We start from the raw sequence: 25,240 nt of genomic DNA on the forward strand, positions 1-25,240 counted from the left end.
TGACGATGGCGCAGAATGCCTGACCCAAGTTGAGTGCCCCAAGAATGGCACCTGATACTGTGGAGATGGGAGGGCAAGGCAGATGGCTTCTGCAGGCTGGGTGGGAGTTGTTCAGAGGATTAAGGAAGACCCCTGATGAATGTTTGATATGACACATGTATGAAAGGCGATTCCTCAGGTCTTTGAGTTCATGGATTAACACATGGCTAGGTGCTGGGGATGTAAATACAACACAGCCACGGCCTCTATCTGACATAGATCTAGACCAGTGATTCTCAAATCTGGCCTCACATTCAAATTATCCGTGGAGGTTTTAGAAAATGTTGATGCTCACAGCCCACTCCGGGTCAGTTAAATGAGATCCCTGGGTGTGGGGCTTGGGACTGGTAGTACCATTCCAGACAACGTCCTGGGTGATTCTCACGTGGGTGGAATTGCAGCTAGACCCTTGCTCCTTAATGGGTGGTGATCAGACTCACAGCCAGGCAGAATGACTGGCCTCGCCCCCATTTACTGGGTTGTATCTGCATCCAAGCAGAATCCTGGGGTCTGGTGCTATGGGGTAGTAGGCTAAGCCTGTGCCTGCGGCACTGCCATCGCATATGGGTGCCGGTTCAAGTCCTGGCTGCTCCACTTCCCATCCAGCTCTCTACTATGGCCTGGGAAAGCAGCAGATGGCCCAACTGCTTGGGCCCCTGCACCCACATGGGAGACCTGGAAGAAACGCCTGGCTCCTGGTTTCCCATCGGCCCAGCCCCGGCTGTTGTGGCCATTTGGGGAACGAACCAACAGATGGAAAACTTCTCTTTCTGTCTCTCCCTCTCTCTGTCTATAACTCTACCTCTCAAATAAATAAATAAAATCTTAAAAAAAATCAACAAAACCAAAGCACAATCCTGGGTGATATCTGCACACACCGAGCTGTATGAGGCCTGCTCTAGATCAGAGTTTCTAGTGCCTCTGAGAACAGGGCCTCCTGGAAGAGACGAAGGAGGCTGGCAACAGGAACTGGCAGTTCAGAGGCTGGAGGCCCATGCAGAGTCTCTGCTGAGCCGGAATGGACAGGGACCACAGTGCATCTTCAAGCGGGCCCACGGGAGAGGGCAGCCAGCAGGGTTTGTGAGCCATGTTCTGTTCAATGGCCACGAGGCTGGACTGTGGACGTCTGGACAAAGCACACAGGAAGGTGCTGCCATGGGGAGCAGGCTCTGCCATCTGGGACCCGCGGAGGCCCAGCCGTAGCCCATGGGTACGAGTGCTGAGAAGTGCTCCCTCCTGCTGTTTTTCCTCCCCTACCCAGGGATCCTGGGCCCCCATAAACATTTTGTTCAATGTGGGATTGACTTAAAAAAGTGAAGATGTCAGAAATGTTGATTAGGTGAAGATGTCAGAAAAAAGATTTTTTTTTGCAGGAATTTCTCCTTGTGTAGCATAATAGCGTTGTCTGTTAAGAGTGTTTATCCCAGCTACTTTTAAGAATGGTGAGAAACTGGAACTGACTCACATGCTCAACAACCAAAAATTGGCAAATAAATCCCAGCATTCAGTTCACCCAAAAGCTAGAATACTGCATGTGGTCATTAAAAGTGTTGTTATGGATGGATATTTAATTACACGGGAAAATGTCTGCGACACAATCAGTATGAGGACCAGGTTACAGAATACATGCACAGTGCGACACCAATGGGGGAAAACCCAACCCCAAGCCACACGGATTATACACAGAGATATTCACGGCCTGAGCGAACTACACGAAAACACTGGCCGCTCTGGGACCTAGGGGGATTTAAACGTCCTTCTTTGCCATTTTTAACTTCTTATGTTTTTACCATGTACACGTGGCTAGTTTATCAACGTAGAAGAAACTGCAACAAACAGGGGCTGAGGCCACCTCCTTGTGTGCCCTTCAGCTCAGGGCCTTTCTCAGCACGGGCAGGTTCTCTCTGAGATCTTCAGCTCCTTCCTAAAGCCTTCTTGCCCCTTACTCCCAGTCCTGAACCCTCTGTGCCCGCAGAGTGAGGGAGCCCAGAGCCTGGCCAGCGAGGCTGCCTCACCCGCCCCCCTGCTCTCTGGAACACTGTGCTGCCAGCATTCAGAGGCATCAAGAACACAGTTTACTCTAAAGTGACAGGAGATTTTTCAATTTCCTAAAACCCATTTCTTGTCAACACTGGCCGCTAAATATTTTATGCCCTGCGGTCCTGTGGCACCTCGGGGACCTGCCTGCACAGACCTTCCTGCCTGTCATTATGGTGAAAAGATGGTTTCCGATGGGTGTGGGGGAGGGAGGGAGCAGGGAGGGGAAGAGAGGAAGAATGGAGCAGGGGGCGCTTCCCGCACTCTCCTCCTGCCTGGGGAAGCAGAAGGGGTGCGCTCTGGACGGGGTCCTTGCTCTGCTCTGCAGCCTGCACGATGCTCTGGATCAGGCCTCTTGCCTACACCCTGTAGCCCTGTAGGGGTGACCCTGCTGAGGCTTTGCTCCCCGGCCCAGCGTGCAGGGATCGAGTGTCATGACTCCCGAGGGCTTCCAGCTCTGCCTTCTGGTCCCAGCGTGGAGTGGAGCTCCCCCTCTCCCATCCTCCCGAAGATTCTGCGCCTTTGGGAGAGCCCTCGGAGCTCACCGCCTTGTTGCTGACTGGCTGGCAAAAGCTGCCTGGAAACGGAATGCATGAATGACCAGACGGTGGCACAGGGACCGCAGCAAGGGACTGGCGTCAGAACATTCCACGCCCGACTGCAGGGCCACAGGTACTAAGTGCGTCATCTTGTTCACGTTTCTTAAACACAGAACTGCTTCCCCCACATGTAACAGGGATTAATAAATATTACATAGGGCAGTTGCCAGGATCAAAGGAGACAATGTACAAGCAAGTTCTCTGTAGATAAAAAAGGGAATTAATATTTACATCCTGTTACTAAGTGCCAGGCCCCTGCGAGGTGCTGTATGTGCATGAATGCATTAAAACAATCATGTCCATATCCCTGCTGGGACCTAACAGGGGGCTCTGCAAATGCGTTCTCTTTCACCAACCCTCAGTTTCCTTATCTGTAAAATGGGATGGGTAGGGATTATGAGAGCCAAATAAGAAAAGAGAAGTCGTCCACATATCTGTATCCTTACTGCTCACAGAGTGACTGGCACATAAGAAGTTCCCATTCTGAGCTGCGAGTACAGTCACTCTCTGCCTCTGGGCCATGCCATGCCGAGCAGAGAACCAGCCCCCAGTTTTTAACATGGTTGCAGCCATTGCTTTATTTATCTTGAATCTCAATAGCTTATAATACAAAAAACCCATTTATTTGAGAGGCAGAGAATCAGACTGACACAGAGACAGAGAGAGCGCCACCTGCTGGCTCACTCCCTAAATACCTACATGGTTTGTTCTGGACCAGGATGAAGCTGGGATCCGGGAACTCAATTCAGGTCTCCTAAGTGGGTGGCATGAACCCAGGTACTTGGGCCATCAGTGCTGCCTTCCAGGGTCTGCATTAGCAGGAGGCTGGAGTCAGGAGCGGGGCTGAGAATTGCACCCAGGCTCTCCAAGGTGGACGTGGACATTTTAACTGACACCTTAACCGCTGGTCAAACGGCTGCCCCAGGATGCACCCTGCTCTGCTCCTTCTCTATTGTGTGCCTTCCTCTAGTTTCTGTTTGGGTCTGGGAGGAGGTGATTCAAGATGATCAGTGAGGAGTTTCTAACAGAAGCAAGAGAAGGAAAGCCAGTTCCCCTGCCCATACATGCACATAAAAATATATGCTTGCAGTGGAGAGTTTGGCTAACCACCCCACACTGCTTCCAAACTGAAAAACCTCACCCATACTGAGATTCAGATGAAGGTACTGACGGCCAGGGATACAGGGATCTCAGCCCAGAATTTCTGAAGGAGCCAAGCGTGACTTTTTGCTGTGTTTTGCTTCTCCCTCCACTCTCTGCCAGCTGTCTTCCAAGCCTTTGATCTGACTGCTTGGCAGTGCCTTTATCTAAAGTCAAACAATTTCCCAACATGCGGATTGACAATTTTCGCCACCCTATGCCCATTCTGAGAATTGGAAATCCTTGTATGCACATCCTCTGGCCGCGGCGGCTTCCTGATGGGTAATTCAAGCTCACTTGCAGAGCAGAGGGGGCGACTCTGCAGCCAGCCAGGGGACTCCTGCCAAGCTGCAAAGGCGAGTGGCAGAGAACAGAGTCCATTCCGCGGGGTAACGGGCCTGTTCACTGGCACAGAGGGAAAGTGTCCGACAGGTGTGGCATGGGTGTGGGCTGCCAGGGGCAGCCATCCAGCTCTGGCAAGGGCTCAGCCCCACAGGTCAGGAGCAGAGGCAGCACCACCAGTGAGGCTGGGAGGAGTGGCCTCAGCCCGCCCCCAGGAAAGGGCTCCCCCAGAAGGTCTGAATGGCCAATGCTGGCGGAGCTGAGGCAATTTGCAATTTGATTTGATGTGAGCCTCCTTGTTTCCCAGGTTTTGGTCTTGTTGGCAAGAAGGAGGTTCATCGGTCGTCACAGGCCAGGCCGCACTGAAGGATCTAGCAATAAAGGACACGTGCCTTGCTGAGTCATCGCAGGGTTTACTAAGACAGTGCTGGGTAGCCAGTCACGTGGGCCTTCTGTTCTCTCCTGAGTTCCTGGCACCCATCTGCCCAGGTTCAGACTCTCTGCTGTGCTATGACAAGGTGCTTCCCTCACTGGATGCAAGCTGCGCTTCTCTCTGCAGCTCCTGCCATGTTTTCCAAGTACCCTATGCTCTGGCATTCCGTTCTCCACTGCTCTTTGAAGGCACCCAGCTCATTCATAACCTCGTGCCTTTGCACATGCCATCCTCTGTGTGTGAAAACACCTCCTTTTCTCTCATGCTACCCGGGGAAAGTCCTATTCAGTCTTCAAAACCTGGCCTCCCTTTTGAAAGTGGGTGCTGGAGGCCCTCCATCAGCTCTGAAGTGCCAGGCAGCACTAGGAGTCGAACACGCCTGTCTCGTGCATTCTCAAGGCCGACCCGCCAGGCTGATGCGAATTATTTCCATTTGACAGACATGCAAATTTATCTAAAGCTGCTGAGCTAGTGAGAGGCCAGGCCAGGAGCCCATTGACAGATCAAACAGTTAATCAGCCATCAAGTATGAGTTGTACCCTGGTGCCCTGGGTGCAGCAGAGGAGAAGAGTGACAGATTCCTGTCCTCAGGCAGCTTGCAGGGTAGAAAGAGAACAGACAGTGTACAAGTGTCGCTCCCCCTCTTCGCGGAGGAACGACACTAAACCCTGCGCTGTTCTTTTGTCTGCTCGGCCCTTCCCGGGTTTGCTGCTGGTTCTTCCCAGGTTGGCTGCCGACCCTTCCACCTCTGTGGAAGGGCGGCTCCCCCGCCACTTTCCCCACTTCTGCAGGGGAGCGGCACACCGCCGGCCGGCTCTCTCAGGGGCTGCTTAGATGTTATCCAGATGTTCCTGGTGCATGTTGTCTCTCTCCTCCTTTATAGTCCTCTTCCACCAATCCCAACTCTGCTACCCACACGCTGAGCACGCTGCTCTCCTCCAAAGAGAGGCAGCTGTGTAGAAGTTGTTTACTCCTCTCCCAGCTCCATATTGTAGGAGAGCAGATGCATAGAATAAGTCTTAATTCCAGTAACTTAGTCTAGTCCGAGTTGCTCCCCACATACAAGCACCTGAAAGTGTTAGGAAAGAGGAAGTGTAGGCGGCTCCAGAGTGACACGATATACACTCAACACCCTGTACAGCTCTGTCTGTCCTCTACTGCCTCGGAGGCTTCCCCGGGCAGGCTCACACTTGTCACTCTGATGGTGAGTGCCAGAGCCCAGGACTGTGTCTTCCTCCTCTCTGTGTCCTTGCCCAGGGCCAAGGAGGCACCCTGGAAAGGCTTATCCATTGCAACGATGGACAAAGGGCCAGTGAGCTAAAGTGGAGGATGGGAAGCCATGTGTACAACCCAGGGTGCTGGCAGGCAAAGCCTCCTCCCTACCTGAGAGATGTCCATGACAGAATCGCAGCTGAGCGGCCGGGCTGACGTGAGGTCATTGGAGCCCAGCAGGGTGGAGATGATCCCGTTCTGATCAACGCGTCGGATCATGGTGCCGTCCACGAAGTAGATCAACCCGAACTTGTCCACCGTGATGCCTGGAGGTGGGGAAGGCAAACAGGGGGTTCAGAGTCAGTGGTGATCATGACCCACACATGGGGAGACTCCTGAGTTGACAGAGCACGCCCCTGCGAGATCTGATCAGCACCCCCTACAACTCTCGCTCTCCTTTCCTGGTGAGCAGAGGGAGGCACAGAGGCTGTGGGTGACTTGTTCCAAGCAGGGCTACAACTCAGATTCTTCAGGGATCTGGTCCTCTCACTTGCTGCCTCCATGGACTTCTACCTGTCACAGGATTCCTAACTTCTGGGGACTTGTGAGACACTAGGGGTGGCGGTAAAGGAGGATCTTTTTCAGTATCTACTGTGCGAATTATTTCAATTAACTTACTTTTGAAGCCCTGTAATTATAATAATGTCAAATGCCTTTATTGGTTACCAATTTTTCTTTTCTTCGAAGAGAATCATACTTCATGTGTTTCTATCATGATTTTTTCCATTGGTCATTACAAAGGCATAGACTTTAAAAAGAATCCTATGGATTTGTGTAGACTCTGTGTGTGTGTGTGTGTGTGTGTGTATGTATGTGTGTAGATATTAAATTTGAGAGGCAAAGAGATAGAGAAAAGGAGAGAGAAAGAGGACAGAATGCTTCCATCTGCTGGTTCACTTCCAAAACACCCATAATGGCTGGACAATGAGCCAGGAATTCATTCCAGGTCTCCCACATAGGAAGCAAGGACCCAACTATTTGGACCATCACTTGTGGCCTCCCAGAGTGCACAATGACAGGAAGCTGGTGATGGAAGTAGAGCTGGGACTCACACCCACGCATTTCACCTTGGGAACCTAGCACCCCAAGCAGCATCTTAACTTCTAGGTCAACCATCCTGAAGGGAGGAGTCAGGATTATGACTCAGTACCGTCTGCTCCATTCATTAGACTTTCTAACTCGGTTAATTTCCTGCCCCAGGTTGGGAGACCTTGGGCCAATCACTGGGGATCTCTGCAATTGTTTTCTCTGCTGTAAAATGAAGGGATTGTTCTGAATGTATGCTTCTCACTCTTGGCTGTGTGTGGCAGTCATCGGTGGAGCTGGCAGAAACACATCAGGTGGAGCCTCAGCGTGTATCTGCATTTTTGACAAGCACCTTGGTGGCAATGCTACAAACCAAGGTCTGAGAACCACTGCGCTCAGTATTCCTTAGTCAGCGATGTGTACCAGAATCGCCTGGAGAGTTTTCCCGACACACACCTGCCTGGAAGTACTAACTCAGAGGAGGCTGGCCCTGCAACCAAAGCATGGTTTCAAAAAGCTCACAGGTGGTACTGCTTTCTACCATCAGTTTAGATAGAACCATGAGAGTCAGACAAACCCCTACCAAACAGGAGCTCTTGGCGGGGACAGAGGAGACGGGCCCGTGGAGTGCCTGATCCAGCAGGGAGTAGGGGGCTGCAGGAATGAGGCAGAACCATGGGAGATGCTGCAGGAAGGGAGACAGAGGCCACTGTGATCACTTTTGTTCTGTTCCATTTTCTCTTGGGCAGGGCCTGGAGGAAGGGGTCGCAAAAGGTTTCATCCAGGCAGAGACACTTGAATTATACATTAGCTTTCTAGTGGCAGGTGTTTGGCCTAGCAGTCAGGATGCCTGTGTCCCATACTGGAGCATCCGGCTTCAAACCCTGGCTCTGGCTCCTGACTCCAGCTTCCTGCCAATGCAGACCCTGGCAGGCAAGGGTGATGGCTCAAGAGACTGAGCTCCTGCCACCCGTGAGGAAGACCTGGGTTGAGTTCCCAATTCCCAAATTCAGCTGCAAATGCTGTGGACATTTTGGGAGTAAACCAGTGGATGGGAACTCTCTTCTCCTAAAATAAATATTTTTGTTAAAAACAACTTACTTTCTAGTTGTACAAGGACACTTGAAAAAGTTCATGGAAAAATGTGCATTATGGAAAAAATCATGCATGCATTTAAATTTTTTTGGTCTCGAAATAAAATTATCATTTAATTTTACTTTCCATAAATATGGTAAAGTCCCCTTGAATTGGTTTGGACACATCACTTGACTTCTCAGTCTCAGTTTCCTCACTGAACAGAATGGAAATAATAAACATGGGGCTTCTAAGAGCTGGGCCTCAATAATTACTGATGAGCACCACAATCACGAGAAGGGGCCGGCACTTTGTGGATTTCTAGGTATCTGCTCTGGGAGCCCGTGTGTCTCTGGCCTGAGGGGTGGTTAGGCCTCCCCCTCCCTCCCCAGGCCTCTGCATGGTGAGAACTCACTGCAGAAGGTTGTTCCTTCCTACCCCATCCTTAGGCTGGAAAGTGGGGGGAATCTCACAGAGTACCAGGCAGTCCCGGGCTGGACAGCCTTCCTGCCCAGAATGCAAAATGATTTCCTTCTGGAAGCACGGAGACAGGCATGTTCCCGTGTGCCTGGCCGTGCCCTGTCCTCTTCCATCTGCTAGGACCGCTGAGCGCTCCAGGAACAATGGGGATTCCTGTTTACAAAGGCGGCTGCACTGGTAACAGAAGTGATCTGTCCCCTGATTAATGACTTCACTGTTTTCTCCTTTTGTTGTGCTAACGAGACGGACCTCTTTTCTCCCACCTGCTGCAAAGTGTCTGCAGACTGTGGCACCTCTGTAATTTCTCTTTGTGTTAATTACAGGCTTTTGGGCGAATGTACTGCCTGCCACTGGTTGTGTCAGCGTGCGAGGGTGGGTGGGAGAGAACTGGGGTGCATACAGCCCCCAACAGAGGCCTGGGGAGAAGAGAAATACTTGGGAAAGACGGTTTCAATTCTAGCAGAGCAGGAGGCTGCAGCTGAAAGGGGCTGGGGGTCATGAGGCCCAACCTGCCTGGTTACAAATGGGGAAACTGAGGCCCAGAGGAGGAGGTTCCAGAGGGAGCCAGGTGCGGAGGAAAAGCAGAATTCAGGATCTCTAAGTATAAGTCCGGTGTTCTTTCCTCTCTTGGTTGCTCTCTCAATACCAAGAAATCGTAATGAGGAGGGTGATCACCACTGAAGATGTGGAATTTATCTATAGAGTTATTGCCGATGATATAGGGGATGTTTACCACCTGCTTGGAACTACTGCACTGAGCATTTAGATTCCTGATAATATTTAATGTGTACTACGACTTATGCCATACATCCCTAGGGAGCAGATGAGAAAAACAAAGTTAAGCAGCTTGCCCAAAGCCACACAGGTACCGAATGGAAAAGCCTGAATTGGAACCCGTTTCTCTAGAATCCACAGCTTTGCTTTGAAGCCAGGACCTGAAATCTGGCAGTATCTAATAACACAATCACCCACCACATGTTATAGGATATTTTATGAAACTTCTTAATTTTGACCCTCAGAGTGATCTTAGGAGGCGGACACAAACGGTACAGTTACCTCCATTATTCCGACGAGGAGCCTGGGGTGTAGCTATGCTAAGTTGCAGGCTGGCAGACCCTGCAGGGTAGCTGGGTTAAGTGGCTGGCTTGCGGGCTGGCCACACGGGGAACGTGCCACTCCAAGGGCGGCTGTTGAGAATGACAGCTTCTCCTCTAGCTGGTCCTCCTTCTCTCCAAGGGACAGGGTCTCCCTGGTCCCTCACCCATGGCTCGCTCTCTCTGCTTCTCAGGGGAGCACTTCTCCCTCTCTCCCCTTTCAGCGTGATTCACGCCCAAGTCTCATTCTGCTACAATGACCTTATCTATGTAACAGCAGACATCGGTACCCTCAGGAAGCATTGGATGAAGAAGTGGATGAAAAATCACGACTGTGGGCACTTAGAGGTTCAACTTTTGGAGGGCTCAGAATCAGAAGCTGCAGTTAACCCCCACGATAGCGCGTGCGCACGTGCACACACACACACACACACACAAAGATGACACATGCCAGTGTTTCTGCCTAAAAATAATACAAGAGACAGCATGAGCGTTCACCAGCAAGGGACTGGTAAATAAATAATGGGATATTCAGGCTAGCCGCATGATGAAATACTGTATGGCTATGAAAATGGAGCACTCAGAAGACTATTTAGCGACACAGAGAAGCATTTGTGATACATTCACATGGGGGAAGAAGCGGCTTGCTATGGTAGTTCACTTAATGTGTCTCGTTTTGTTTATAGTGAGCATTACATATACACAAACATTTGGATAGAGGGCTAGGAGGAAAGAGAGGAAAAATGAACGGGGAGTATTTGTTGGCAGATGGAATGAACACAATTTCAACTTTCCTCCACCTATTTCTTGGTATTTTCCCAAAAATGCTTGCAACGATTGTCATGCGTTTCTTTCAAGAATGGAAAATGCTCCAGTAAAGGATTTCGATGGTGTTTAGAGAGCAAGGACTCACCCCTGGGGTTGGTGAGCGTGGCTTCCGTGGCCTTGCCGCCGTCCCCACAGCGTGTGTCATCGAAGGGGAGGCACTGGTCGCCGGTCCCTGCCACCACCTCAGAGTTCTTGACAAGGTCCTTCACCACCACGGTGGACTTGATCTTAAAGACGCGCCTGCTGTTGGTGTCGGACAGGAAGACGGCCCCGCTCATGGGGTCCGTGGTCAGGTAGTATTTATGTGCTGGACTGTGGCTAGAAAACAGAGAAATGCCACGGGTGAGCACTTTCTAATTCATTCCTATCAGGTGGTTAGAGACGCACCACGCGGATCCCCCACTGTTTCAAACATCAGTGGAAAGTCTTACAGCACCTGTTGGGTGGTGGTTCCCCAGCTTCTCTGACCTCAGCAGTTGGCCTCCTTGCCCCTCCCTCCACCTGCTAATACAAAACCCTCTTTTCCCAATTGTGAGGACACAGCCATGCCCCTCTCAGGTGCTCAATGCAGGCCTTCTTAAAAAGATGATCAGCGAGGCTTATCAGAGGTGGCCCGTTAATTCAAACTAGAATTCTGGGGGCTGACTTTGGAAGACACTTCAAGAGTTCAGACACTCACGCCCTACCCCACTGGAGTTCTACAGCACCCTCTCTCACCCTCAACTTGGGGCCTGATGGATGAGACCCTGGCTAACCCTGACTCCTGGTCAATGCCAACGTGATCTGCTACTGATGCTCATGTTACCCTGATCAGGAGCCCATAAGCTTCCTTCGTGCAGTTGGCTAGAAGTGAACTGCAGGATTCGTCTATAATTGGCAGCAACACCCAAGAAAAAAGAAACCAAAGCCAGCAGCACTGCTGCTGATGGTCTGAGGTCAGTCCTAAAGGACAGACTCTGCGAGCAGAGGGAAGAGAAGTGAATGGAGGCAGGAAGCAGACTGTGCCCCTCCACCGGCTGCAGATGGCAAAAAGCATGGGATTTGCAACTAGGTCAGCCTGGGTTCCAAGTCTAGCTCTGGAATCTCCTGGTTCTGAAACTTGGGCAAATTAGCCAGCTTCCCGAGCCTCAAGTTTCCTTCATTTGCAAAATGGGGCTGTAAACAGCTACCTGCCATGGCATTGGGAACACTGCAGAAAACCATCAAATGCAGAGCATTTAACAGAGAGTCTGGTGATAGGAGGTGTGCAATACTTATCGCTGTAACTACCAGTGATTGCACCTGCTTTTACATCTGCAGATGACTACAGAACAGGGATCTCTGATGAAGCCTGGGTTTTGCTGCCCCACGGTACTGAAATACAATGTTTTCCCAGGCTGGGGCACACGGGAGTTGGACACGTCGCAGCTGGGAAGCTGCTTTTCCATTCCTGTGCATGGCCTCCTCTGTCACCAGGTCTGCAAAGTGCACCTCAGTATCAGCAGCCCTTCTCAGTCTCAGCCAACTCTTTGGGTTCAAAGGAATCTCTTGCCGTTCAGACTGCCTGACTGGTGCTGGCCATTTTCACTACACAGTAGGTTCAGAGCCTGTGCTGGGGCCTTAGGTGGATAGGCTGAGCAGGGCCCAGAGTGCCAGCAAGTCAGGACACTGCATACTCCTTTGAGATGCAAGAGAGTCAGAAAAGTCTCGAAGGAGGCTGCTTTACATTTATCAGTCCTTTTGAAAAACAAATTTTATTGTACAGATTGGTGCTTTTGGATTACCTTTCAAAGTTGGGCCCCCCAATCTTTTCAGGGTCAAGATCACTGAAGGTCTTAATCTGGCCCTGACTGCTGTCTCTATAAAGGTCCCTTGCTCTGGGGACTGGCTCCTAACAGGGCCAGATGTGCAGACACAGCATTTTCCTTGCTTTGTTTTCTCTCTGAATTTGACTAACCCAACATCATTTTCTCCAATTGCCTTGGCTCTCCAGCCCTCACACTACAGCCCCATCAGCTCCTTCTCAAATCTCTCTGACCTGTAGCCTGGTTGTGCCTCAAGCCACTCTTCCTGATCTAACTTGAACTTCACTGCCTCCCCTTCCAGCACTCAGCTCTCCCAGAATCAAAGGGAGACTCCTGGGACAGCCCCCGAGGTCTTCGTGCTGGGCCAGCTCCCTACTCGGCCCTCACACAGCCTGTATATGCCCCATACCCTGACAGCGTGTCCCTCCAATGTGCCTTCGGGCCCGAGTGCACCTGCTGCTCCTGCTCCATGGAACAATCAGTCCCCTTCCCTTTCCTGCTCATTCTTCAGGTGTCAGCTCCGGCGGCACATTTTCTGGCGAACCCTCACCCGCCTCTCTTCTCCATGTACTGAGATTCCTATCTGCTCACATCTGAATTTCAGGACATATACAAAATGCTGTGGCCATCTATTTAGGTGTGTCTCCCAAACCTGACTTGTTGATACTTGAAGGGAAGACATTTTTGCATTTGTAATGTTCAGCTTCATGCTTTCTAGCCCAGACTATTCACTTGTTTTAAGTAGATGGCATCACCATTTTTGGTGTATTTAGGTAGTATTTTTCTTTTTCTTTTTTAAGATTTATTTTATTTGAAAGAGTTAGAGGTGGAGATAGAGATACACACACACACACACACACACACACACAGTCTTCCATCTGCTGGTTCACTCCCCAAAAGGCCACAAAGGCCGGAGCTGAGTCAACCTGAAGCCAGGAGCCAGGAGCTTTCTCTGGGTCTCCCACATAGGGGCAGGGACCCAAGGGCTTGGGTCTTCCTCTGCTGCTTTCCCAGGCGCATTAGCAGGGAGCTGGATCAGAAGTGGAGCAGCCGGACTTGAACTGGCATCCACGTGGGAAGCTGGTGCTGCAGGCCGGGCTTTCACCCACTGCACCACAGTGCTGGCCCCTTTGGTAGTATTTTTCATTCCAGTGACTTAGATTCTACTTATCATTTAGGGTGGCGGTAACTGGACAGCTGTCCTGTTGATCTTGAAATGTCCCCAGTGACTTAGCCTATAATGTAGCACAGATCTAATCTTCCCTGATGACACTGACTCTGCCTTGAGAAAATGCAGGGGCCTCCGACCCTGCTCTGCAATGCTGCTCTCCTGACGACAGCTGCGGGGCAGGCTGATGATTTCATTTTTGTGTGCATCACTTGTGACACTCTGGTGCTATCTGTCTTGGCAGAAAATGCTCCCTGAGGGAGTATGATGGAGGCCCCTGTCCACTTGGATTAGCCCCCTGAGTTTCCAATTCATGCCTCTGCCTCCTGCACTGCCCCAGGGTTTCTCAGATCCGTGAGTTCCAGGAGAGGACGGCACTGGCAGCATTGCCCCAGGGTCTGGAGGAGCTGTGGCCATGCTTTCTCATGCCCAGGGACACAGCCGAGGTCTGAGAACCAGAGGGGAGAGCTGGAGTGCAGACTAGGGGTCAGAGGTCAGCTCTGCCACTCAGGTGAGGGGCCTTGGGCAAATCACTTCATCACTTGAGCCACAGCTGCTTCCTGGGAGAAATGGGGACAATCACACCTACTTCAAAGAACGATTTTAAGGACAAAATTGCGTGAAGAATACAAACCTCTGTGCATAGAGCCTGCACCATTGAAACATAAAATGCCCAAGAAATGGTAGCTTTTAAGTGCATCGGGTCACCTTGAGACACCTTTAACGTTTTCCTGCTGGTGCATAAGCTGTGCATGCCAGGCTCAGTACTGTCCTGGGGAGTCCACTTCCTCCCATGGTTTAAGACTCTGCTGAATGACCACGTGCAGCTGCGCCTGATGGCGACTTGGGTTCAGTGATACTGAAGGGACTGGCTTGTACTTCCCTCTGTGAGCCTTGGCAGAGATCTGGGAGGAGAGGGTGCTGATTCCTTGAAGGGGTCCACAGAGAAAGCTGCCAAAGGACTGAGCATGCTCAGCGGGGTGGGTGGCACTGAGCATGTGAAGGCCAAGGGCAGAGAAGAGCCTTCCATGGAGAACACACACCCAGGCTAAGGTCACCACTGTGCAGCTAAAACTTCCAGGGAGCAGCTGATTCAGCTGGGGGGCAAAGAGGGCGACATTCTAGGGTTTCTTTAATCCACCTCCAACATCCACTGATGGGGATCCACAGAGAGGAAGGGGTTTGCCAATACCCAGGTCATGGTTTAAACTCAGAGCTGGAGCCCAGGTTTTCTGTCTCCTGATTGTCTTGAGAAAATCGGAAGAGGAGATGGTATTGTGGCTTGATGGGTTAAGCCACGGCCTGGGACACTGGTATCCCAAATGAGTGATGGTTGGAGTCCTGGCCACTCCACTTTTGATCCAGTAATGTGCCTGAGAAAGCAGCAGAAGATGGCCTGAATACCTGGGCCCCTGCTACCCACATGGTAGACCCAGATGGAGTTCTAGGCTCCTGGGTTTGGCTTGGGCCAGCTCTGGCTACTGTGGCCACTTGAAGACTGGACCAGCGGACAGAAGACCTCTCTCTCTGCCTCTCCCTCCCTCCAACTCTGCCTTTCAAATAAATAAATAAATCTTAAAAAAAGAAAAAGAAACCTGGAAGGCAGAAAGCGATGCCTTTTTTTCCCTTGCACTTTGTTCACTCAAGAAGCAGTTTGCAGCACCTGAGGAAAGAATGAGTAGAGAGTGGACAGGAAGCTGGCTTTGAAACAAGCGTCTATCACAGGTCTCTGGAGATCTGGGACGAAAGGTACCCATGTCAAAACCCTTTCTGTTTACAGATGGTGAGACCAGAGGCCAGGAGAGCGAGGTGGGCAGGCCACGGCCACAGTGAATGCGTAGCAGGGCTGGACGAGCACCCTGGCCTCCGACTCCTCCCGGCCACATCCTCCTGCCGTGAAGCTACGTCCAGTCTCTACTGCTGCTGCTAAATGCAAAGAGCTTCATGAGCAGTGAACTCCTGAGCTGAGACACAGAACACTGCCTGGTTCAATGCCACCACGCAGACGGCATTCACCATCTGTAGGATCAGGAAAAAATTGTCTCCTCTGAGTAGTGCATCTATTTCCCATCTCTGATCGTGGAAATCACATGGATAATTCTGTTTTCCTTATTAAATCTGCTTAGAGTCTAGCTTGCTGGACCATCACATATGTGTTTTCTCCTTTTGTCTTTTGTTCCCCCTTTGTGTTTAATTTACTTGAACACATGTGTCTGCATACAAGAGACCTCAATTCGTTTTTGGGAAATATAAAAGGCATCATCACCATCACCATATAATGTTATGACAGTACATTATAATAACACACTAATCATATAAACAGCGTGTTGCTGTTGTTGCCATGATTACAATTACTACTATTTCTGTAGCTCCTTCATGAGCCTGAACATGCTGAACACGTTACAAACCCTGCTGGGAGCTTCACAACCCACTAAAGGAAATGATATTAACCTCCTCTAGACTTCAAGCTCAGAGATGACCCAAGTTTTTCAAGGCCACACGATTGGGGAGTTTCAGTTTTCCTCTTTGGAAGTCATGCGGGGTGCCTACCTCACAGAATAGACTGGGGATAAAATGCTATCATTTATGGAAGTGACGTAACCTTCTCTCTGCCCCCATAGAAATGCTCTATACATATTATTATCATTGCACATGTGATTTTACATAAAGAATATAGCAACACACAGGAATGCAGGAATAGCATGCAGGAATACACAGAATTAGTCCTGGATTTGGGGTCTGCCCGACTCTTTCCACCCCCAAGACTTTCTTTAACTCTAGCTGAGCACCATGCCGTGGGCCACCGTGACCTGGGCACATGTGGATGACTGACAGCCCAGAAACCACAGCTGCATCTGCCATGGTTGTGAGTGTGGTTGGGGGACTCTGAGGTGACTGTCACCCATGAGCCAGGTGGATGTCACGGTGACAAGTGACACCAATGGGAGGGCATTTCTCTGTGTGTCTGACTAGACCCACTCCTGTCTGCTATGGTGTTGCTCTGAGCCTGCATGACACATCTGCTCTGTGCCAAGTGTCTCTTTGGGGAAGAGTTCTCTGCAGGCCATCGCTGGGGTCTGCTCCATCCTCGCTGGCACACCTGCCGGCGGGGTCACCCAGCTCCCCAAGGCCGAGGCACGTGGGATGCCCGTGGAGGTGCGGAGACCTGGAGCCTGCCTTCTTTCAGCTGCCTCACCTGACCAAACACACCCACCCGGAGCGTCCCAGCATGGCCAGCAGAGCCACTCGACGTGCTTAGGGAGATGTCCTCGTTTACTGAGGATGAGCGGACTGTGCCATTCAAGTTTAAGTTCTTCCCGCCGCTCTGCAGCCTGTCACGTCCACAGACAAGCGGAGTAACTGCCTCACTACACCACATGCAAGGGAGCTCGGGCCGTTCCCCTCCCCCACCCCACTTATTAGTGACTTCCTCTGCCTGAAGTGGATTACCCCCCCATCACTTCCAATCACCCAGGATTCCTGTGCCCTGCAGCCGTCTGACACCGACACGTGCAGCTTACCATACCACATGCAACAAGGCAGGGGAGGGCCAGGAAATTCTCCACTGGTTGGCTTACCTATGTCTGAAATCTTTATTTCTGACAGAAGACAGGAGAGCAGGGAATAGAAGAAAGAATGAGGTGTTAGCAGCAGGGTTCGAAGCATTATTAGCAGCCTGCAAACTTGACAGCAACGATACTGAGCAACGCTATCATAAATAAAGACTTAGCGGCTGTGACACTGATAGATTTCCTATTGCATATGACTTGTCGGAGCGCTCACGGACGCGGCGAATCACAGAGCAGGAGTGGCTTCGCCCACACTGCTGCCGCTCCCCTTGGCTGCAGAGACTGGGCTGGCACACTCTCTGCTTTTGCGAGGGCCAGGCAGTGAGCGGGGACAGTGGAGGCTCTTCCCCGTGCAGACACACCCTCAGGGACACGCATGCTCGCCACCCAGTGTCTCTGTGTGGGGCACAGCTCCCTATGAGGAGCTACCAACACTGGGGAGCCCACCAAGGACCTCATCATGCTGGGACACAGCACTGGAGAGCGACTGTAATTAGAGAGAGGGTATGGGAAAGAGAGGTTAAAATGCTAATATGTGGATGTAGGCATTTTCTTCCCAAATTTCATATACTCTCCCATTCTCTATCTACTGTCTCCCTTCCTAACAGCTGTGGCAGGGAGGCAGGGAAAATGGGATTTCTTACTTGCAACGTCTGCAAAGGGAGGCCCAGAGAGGTTAAACGGTTTATGCAGAGTTACACAGCGTTTCTGCTCCTAGTCCATGGCTCCTCCCTATGCGCATTCACGCCAGGGCTGCCTCTCTGTGACAGAAGTGTCTGCCGATCAAACTCGTAACGGACAGAAGAAAGGCAGAGGGGCTTCCGCTGGTGGCCCACCTTGCCGTTCATCTGGGATCCAGCTCCCGGTGAGACCACAGCTGCTGAGCTGTTCTCACTCGGCGCTGTGCTGCAAGGATCCAGGTGACGAGGGCGGTGACGGCTCCCGCGCAGCCAGCCAGCCCCGCCCTCCTCTCACGCATGCGCTACTGTGGCATGGGGCTCCTTTAACTGGGGATAACTTGGTAGGCATGAAGTCAAGACGGGCCAAGCGACAATTCTTCAGCGAGGCACAGCTCTGTTAATGGCGTTCCAGGCTTAGACCTGCCATTCTGGGCCATTCTTTAAAGCTGACTGACCTCTCCTTTCTCAGGTAGCAAAACGGTGCTGACCATGAACACCTCACAGAGCTGTTACACTTGGCACCTGGTGGCAGCTCCGCACAGGCCACTTGCCTCGCCCCTGCCGGCTCTGGGCGAGGGCTTTCCAGCTCCCACGCTGGTCCTTCTCTGCTTGAACCCCAGCGCGGGAGAGAGGCCAATCCCTTCCTAAGGGCTGGTGAGAGTCCTTGGAGTACTTTCTCCTGAACGGGAGCACTGCGTTCCCCTGTCTCTGGGGGCGTGGTTTCTCTGTAGCCCCAGGGCCCACCCTGTACTGATGCTTGGGTTCTAAAAGCACCAGGCTTGTGGAGAAAAAGCCAGCAAGCCACGGCCTCTCCGAGCTCTAAGTGTGGCCGTGCTTGGCCACTGTCCATCAGGATGACGGAGTAAGCACTGCCTTAGGAGAGCAGAGGGCCACTGCCCGGACTTAGTCTCTTGGCCTTATCTGGGGGTTGGTCAGTTGGTGGGAAGGACTCCTAATGCTGGTGAATGCTAAGTCTCAGGACCAAGTTTGGGGAGGCTGCCTTGGGGCTTGTCTGTTGTCCTATAAGAAGATGCATGCAACTAATTCGTGTTAGGAAAAAAAAAAAAAAGGAGATTCTGTGGCTTCCCAGGAGTCTACTTCTCAGCCGCCAGCAGTGGGTGCCAAGGCCGCGCCCGTGTCCCAGGAGCAGCTGCCTTCCCTGCAGTGCACGGGGTGGAGGTGGGGGTGGGGACGCAGCACCTGCTTGGGCTGGGCAGTGAAAGGACCCTGAGTCTCACAGAGGACTTCCCTAGGCCAGCGAAGGGACGTGGTCAGGGACCGCGAGGAAGGCGTCGCTTGCTTACCTCAGCTCCAGGATGTTGGTGACATTTCCGGAAGGGAAGATCCTGCGGATGTAGTTGAAATCGCCCACATAGAGGCTCCCGTCGGAGCCACAGGTGAGGGCCACGGGGGCCAGGAGCTTGTTGCCGTCCGCAAGGCCATTGCAGCTGGGGCAGGAGATGCTTCTCCGGCGCCCGTTGCCCATGATGCTCCCGATGACGGGCGGCTGCTGGGACACGAACTGGTTCTCCCCATTGCCTTTGTGCAGGATGCCTGGGCCCAGGACGGAAGGACAGAATCACCCAGGGGTGGGCAGCAGCTCTCTTTTCCCATGGACAATCCCAGAGGCAGCTTGATTTTGCAGGATCACTGTCTACCATGTCCAGACTCACCCTCCTCCCATGGTGACCCTCGGCGTGTCCTGAAGAGTTCCCAGCACACCTCTGCCAGATGAGCCCCATGACCATCCCATGGCAGCGGGAGGGCAGGCCACACTGATGCTAAGTGGAAGTTGTCTACAGCCCAGCTGTGGACCATTCCGACAGGCTGTGCGCACCTCTGGTCCAGACTCCGTCATCACGTGCACTCTGCGCTGCACTTCCTCACTCCCTCCCCTCTCAGTCAAATGCTCTACCCCTGAGCTATACCCTCAGCTTCTCTCCCCTTTCAATCAACATCGGACCACGTCCCTTTCATCGCTGTATCCCCAGTGCCCACTGTAGGACATGACACAGAGCAGATATGGAAATGACCGAGGGACGCTCAGATTTCTGCTCACCAAGGGACAGCTGAGACACTTGGCTGTTTTCCTGGTTTCGCTATGGAGTAGCTGAATCCCAGGTCTCGCCCGGGTCTCCTGATTGCCCACGGGCCCCAGCGTCCCCACCCACAGAAACAGGGGTTCACTCAGACACTTGTAAGCTTCCTTCTGTACCTACTCTGCACTGAAGTGCAGCTCGGCCTCTCCCTCCCGTGCTTTGCCACAGCCTCCTGCCTTCCCTGCTGAAACCCGAGTGTGCTGGGTTTTTCTGGGTCACAGAGCCTCTTCCCAAGACGTCACCTGGCACTATCCTCAAAGCTATCCTTTACTGGAGGGATGGTTTTAATTCTAATAAAGGACTTTTCCATTTTAAGGTTTGTGCTTTTGGAGGTTCTAGGAAATCGTTTCTGGAGCTTTTCAACTCCTATATGGCCTTTCGTTAATTCTGAAGCATCTTTCACCTTGAGATGTTTAAGAAAAACATCTCTGTTTATTTGGTAAGCAGCGTGAAGTGGGGACGTCTTTCATTTTTCTCCATGTGATGAGCCAGTTTTCCCATTGCCCATTTCTAAAACACCCATCCACTCGCCACTGATGGGTGAGGCAGTACAGTTCTACAACCGGCTCCTGTGCAAGCACGGCCTGTGGCAGAGAAACTCTCTAGCTCAGTGACATCTCCTCTTGCTGCAGTTACGGAGCCCTTGACACTCAGCCGGGATCCCGCGACCTGGGGCAGACCATCAACCCCTGCGCATGGGCAGCTCCAGCCATGACCGACTTCCTGCCAAGGGCGTGCTAGGTATTGGTGGAGTGGGCACCCGCCAGGAGGTGTCCTTGCAATGAAAGGGGCTTGCCCTGTGTCCTTCTCCTCCTTCTTGTGGACTGGAAAGTGGATTTGCTGCCTGGAGCCAACCTGGTCACCTTGGCAGTGACAGTCTGAGCAGAGCGAGGAGATGGGAGGAAGAGCCTAAGCCCTTTGGGTATCTATCCACCTCCAGACTCGCAGGTGGGTGGGAAACAAAAACTTGAACTGTGGGTAGTTCTCTTACTTCAACTTTTCTGACATGCACGGCCTCACCTAGTTTTAATTTTGACTCCCAGGTTAATTTCTGAACTCCCTGTCCTGGCTCCCACTGACTCTGTGAACCTGTGTCTGTGCCAGCAATGCAGTTTTGGATATTATGGTTTGGGAAGATATCTTACTAGCTGGTGACTCTCTCTGTTTTTCCTAAAGACTACCTTAGCTAGTGACACATCTTTATTCCAGTGTAAAGCTCAGACTTTGTCAATTTCCCTCACAAAGCATGCTGTGGCCCTGGGAGGTGTTCGCTGCATTTTCAGATCAGGCAGGAGCTGTGTGACATCGTGCTCATTTGCTTGCCCCACCCCTGTACACAGCCAGAGGAGTTTCCTGAAATACACATCAGAGCGTGTCATTCACATGCGTCCCCTGCCAGAAGCTTGACCTTGGCCTCTGGATGAAGGTGAGGCCGCATGGTCTTAGCCTATATCCAGCTGCTCAAGCCCCAACGTTGGCACAGGCTTTTCTTGTCATCTCACCTACAGCCCAACCCATGATGACCCTTCTCTCCAATTTCTTTTCTTCTGGGTGTTAGCACTTGGGCACACCCTGCATTGTCTGCCTAGCATGCTCTCCCTCCCCAACACCCAGGGCTACTCCGACAGTCCTTTGAGAGCCCCTAGCAAGGGTTCTCTGCAAAGGACGCCTGATGAGCCGGAGTGCTGAGTGAGCCACTCCTCTCCCATGTGTCCATGGTATCCTGTGCCTGCTCAGTGCCAGCATGGACCATGGCACTGCAGCGGAGCTGCCTGGCGAGTGCTTATGCGATCAAGTCTTGCGCCTGTTGTGGGTGCATGCCCAGTGCCTGGCAGAGTGGCAGGCTTGCAGCAGGTACCCAAGCAAAGTTTGGGCCTCCTGATGACCTGACTGCACAGGAGCCTACCTACAACACAGAGTGCATGTTTGCCTGGCAGGGCCAAGGGACCCGAGGTCAGGTCACAGCCCGGCCGGCTCAGGGAATTCCTCGAGGCGACTCACCGCTTTGGATGTTGAGTGCGTGATGCTTGTCCAGGCTCCAGCCTCCCAGCTTGGATGCGTCGATTTCATAGCCCTGCAGCACTGCTGTTCTTTTTTCCCACAGGATCAGGTCCGGGCAGGATTCATACTCATAGCCCACGGAAACTGACGGTCACAGAAGGAGCAGAAGGCACAGGTCAGCAAAGCCTCCTGCTGGCTTCAGACCTGCTTATCTTTTGCAGAAGGGGACAAAGGATCCTTTATCTACATAGGACCCAGAACCACGTGCAGCGTTAGCCCAGGGACGCCAGACCTTAATGAAGCCCAAGGGGACACTGCTGGGAAAAGCCCAGCCTGGGGCCTGACACTCCACAAGGACCCATGTGAACTGATTCAGGGGAATCATCTTAAGTCCAGAAAATACTTTATGTGCAAAACTGCTCACTGCAGTGCTATTTATAATAGTGGGAAATCAGAAGTTATCGAGGGCCAGTGCTGTGGTGTAGCAGGTAAAGCCACTGCCTATGGCACTGGCATCCCATATAGGCGCTGGTTCAGGTCCCAGCTGTTCTACTTCTAATTCAGCTCCCTGCTAATGCACCTGGGAAAGCATGGAAGATGGCCCAAGTCCCTGGGACCCAGCACCCACGTGGGAGACCCAGAAGAAGCTCCTGGCTCCTGGCTTTGGATTGACCCAGTTCTGGTCATTGTGGCCATCTGGGGAGTGAACCAGCAGATGGAAGACCTCTCTCTCTGCCTCTGCCTCTGCTTCTGGCTCTCTGTAACTCTGCCTTTCAAATAAATAAATAAATCTTTTTTTTTTTAAAGAAGTAATCTAAAGGTCCAAAGGGGCGAGAGGCTGAGTCAACCAAGGAATGTTACCCAGCCAGTGGGCCTAGTGGTTGTGATGATATGGGAAGTGCAGATGGAATAGTACTCAGGTGAGAAGACTCGTTATATACAGTATCTATCTACATTAAAAGGAAAAATACACATTTAAGGAAAAGATTAAAATGTTAACAAGGAGTTATATTGTTTATAGTATGGAGTATGGCTTCTTTCTATTTTTATTTCTCAACTTTTTACTAATAGACATGGTATTTTTTTAAAAAGAATTTATTTTTAAAGGAAGTTACAGAGAGACAGAGGCAGAGGCAGAGAGAGGTCTTCCATCTGTTGGTTCATTCCCCAAATGGCCGCAATGGCCAGAGCCATGCCTATTTGAAGCTAGGAGCCAGGAGCTTCCTCCAGGTCTCCCACATGGGTGCAGGGGCCCCAGAACTTGGGCCATCTTCCACTGCTTTCCCAGGCCATAGCAGAGAGCTGGAGTGGAAGTGGAGCAGCTGGGACTCAGAACTGGTGCCCATATGGGATGCCAGCACTGCAGGTGGCGGCTTTACCCACTACACCACAGCTCCAGCCCTGACATGATATTTTAATAAAGAAGATATCTACTAGCATTTACAGTGGATATATGGAAATGGAGTTCAGTTGGGGTACTTTTACTGAAAAATTCTTAAAATTAATTAACTTATTTGAAAGGGAGGGAGGAAAGGGGGAAGAGAGAAAGTGTGTGAGAGAGAGAGAAAAAGAGAGAATGAATGAATGAATGAATGAATATGAATCTTCAGTTTGCTGGTTCACTTCCCAAATGCTTCCAACAGCCAGGGCTGAGTCAGGCCAAATTCAGGAGTCTGGAACTCAATCTGGGTCTCTCACAAGGGTGTCCAGGACTCAAATACTTGAGCCAGCATCTGCTATCTCCCTGATGTGCATTCACAGGAAGCTGGAACCGGAGGCTGAGCTGGGATATGAACCAGGCACTCTGATCGGAGATGCAGACATTCCAAGTGGTGTCTGTCAACCACTGGCCCCTCTCCCCTTTATAACTGACTGGTAGACACTCAGTTTGCTTATTTCATCTGAAGAGCTTATACAGTTTTTCCATTCAGAAGAGGCGAGAGAAATGGCTTGATCTACTGAAGGGATCATCAATAGTGAGAGATGGCATCTCCCTTCCCATTGTGTGCTTGGTGGGGGTTTGGGGCTTGGTGGGTGGGATGCAAATTGGCAGGGAAGATTCAGGATAAGTTCAGTTCCTCCTGCAGATCTTAGGGAAGGTGATTTTGGACTTGCGGGGTACTTGTAAGGGGTCACTGAGATACTAATGAACAGGGGCACACACTGCCCACAGCAGGTGCTCAAGGGGCACTCTCTTGTTGCCTGCTCTATCCTCTCTCCCTCTGTCCCCTCTCCTTTCTGAACACAACCTTACTTTCCTGCTTCCTCCTTCTGCCCTTGCTGAATCTCCAATGGAATGAAAGTGGAGTAGGGTTCCAGATGAGCAGGGGTGTGCCGGGCAGTGGCTCTCAAAGGCTTGGTGGACTCAGCCTGCGGAGGTGAGGACTGCTGACAGCCCAGCTCGGAGCCCCTCCTGGGACCCTGCTCTAATTGGGAAGCTGAGAGGAGCCTGGCCAGCCCCTGGAGGCCCAAGGTCCCAGGGAAGCTGAACCTCCAGGAGCGGCTCTGACCAACTTGCGCCGACTCTTTAAAGAAGACAGCAGCAGCAACAACAAAGAGGCAGCTCTCTGGAAGCAAGGGCAAGAGGCCAAAGGCATTTCTCATCAAACAAGAGTCTTATCTAGCACCTCCAGGAAACCAAAGAAGCTCCTCTATTCTGATGGGCAGTTCAGGCAGGAGGGCCGTGGAGTGGGCAGGCAGTGTCCACGTGGCTCTACTCAGTGGCACCTGATGTCTGTTAGCCCATCACATATCACCACAGGGCTTTTAGAGGGTTGGTTTGTTTTTTTCAATTTTAATTTTGAGGAGCAGGAACTGTGGCGCAGTGGGTAAAACTGCCGCCTGCAGTTCTGATATCCCATATGGGCGCTGATTTGAGTCCTGGCTGCTTTACTTATGATCTAGCTCCCTGCTAATGTGCCTAGGAAAGCAGCGGAGGACGACTTAAGTCCTTGGGCCCCTGCACCCACGTGGGAGATCTGGAGAAGCTCCTGGCTTTGGATGGGCCCAGCTCTGGCTGTTGCGGCCATCTGCAGAGTAAATCAGTGGATGGAAGACCTCTCTCTCGTGCGTGCGCGTGCACTCTCTCTCTCTCTCTGCCTCTGCGTAACTCTGCCTTTGAGATAAATAAATATTTTTTAAAGAATTACTTATTTATTTGAAATCTAGAGTTACACAGAGAAAGAAGAAGAAGAAGAAGGAGAGGGAGAGGGAGCAAAAGCGCAAGCACTCCCCCATCCGCTGGTTCACTCCCCAAATGCCCAAAGCTAGGAGCCAGGAATTCCATCTAGGTCTTCCATGTGGGTACCCAAGTCCTTGAGCCATCACCTACTGGCTCCTAGGGTGTGCATTTGCAGGAAGCTAGAATGCCGAGTGGAGCCAGGACACCAACTCAGGCACTCCCATATGGGGTGTGGGGTCCGAAGCAGTGGCTTAACCATTGTGCCAGACACTCACCACTGGTTTTGTGTTTGTAAATCTCTCTCTTTTAATGGTCGAGCCCTCCACATTCGAGTCTTTCAGTACATTCTATTAGGTTATCGTGGCCACTAGGAGGTCTTTAAGGCCAGCCAAGC

At 51.6% G+C, this 25,240-nt stretch overlaps 1 protein-coding gene across 24 annotated transcripts in view; it reads right to left on the reverse strand.

Moving 5' to 3' along the window:
* Positions 1-25,240, reverse strand: part of TENM4 (teneurin transmembrane protein 4) — a 1,939,017-nt gene that overhangs the window by 42,746 nt on the left and 1,871,031 nt on the right. For 22 of the 24 annotated variants that reach the window (XM_089331772.1, XM_089331875.1, XM_070076074.2 and 19 more), the window contains 5 exons: positions 21,666-21,809; positions 18,870-19,119; positions 16,895-16,915; positions 10,450-10,682; positions 5,974-6,128 (listed from right to left, as the gene is read on the reverse strand). In XM_089331772.1, the coding sequence (XP_089187898.1) occupies positions 5,974-6,128; positions 10,450-10,682; positions 16,895-16,915; positions 18,870-19,119; positions 21,666-21,809 (803 nt within the window). The remainder of the gene's footprint in view (positions 1-5,973; positions 6,129-10,449; positions 10,683-16,894; positions 16,916-18,869; positions 19,120-21,665; positions 21,810-25,240) is intronic. The other 2 variants (XM_089331856.1, XM_051821922.3) reach the window with 1 other exon arrangement.

This window comes from Oryctolagus cuniculus, chromosome 1, assembly GCF_051225735.1.
Source record: "Oryctolagus cuniculus isolate XC-2025 breed Fujian yellow rabbit chromosome 1, ASM5122573v1, whole genome shotgun sequence".
Classification (NCBI taxonomy): Eukaryota; Metazoa; Chordata; class Mammalia; order Lagomorpha; family Leporidae; genus Oryctolagus; species Oryctolagus cuniculus.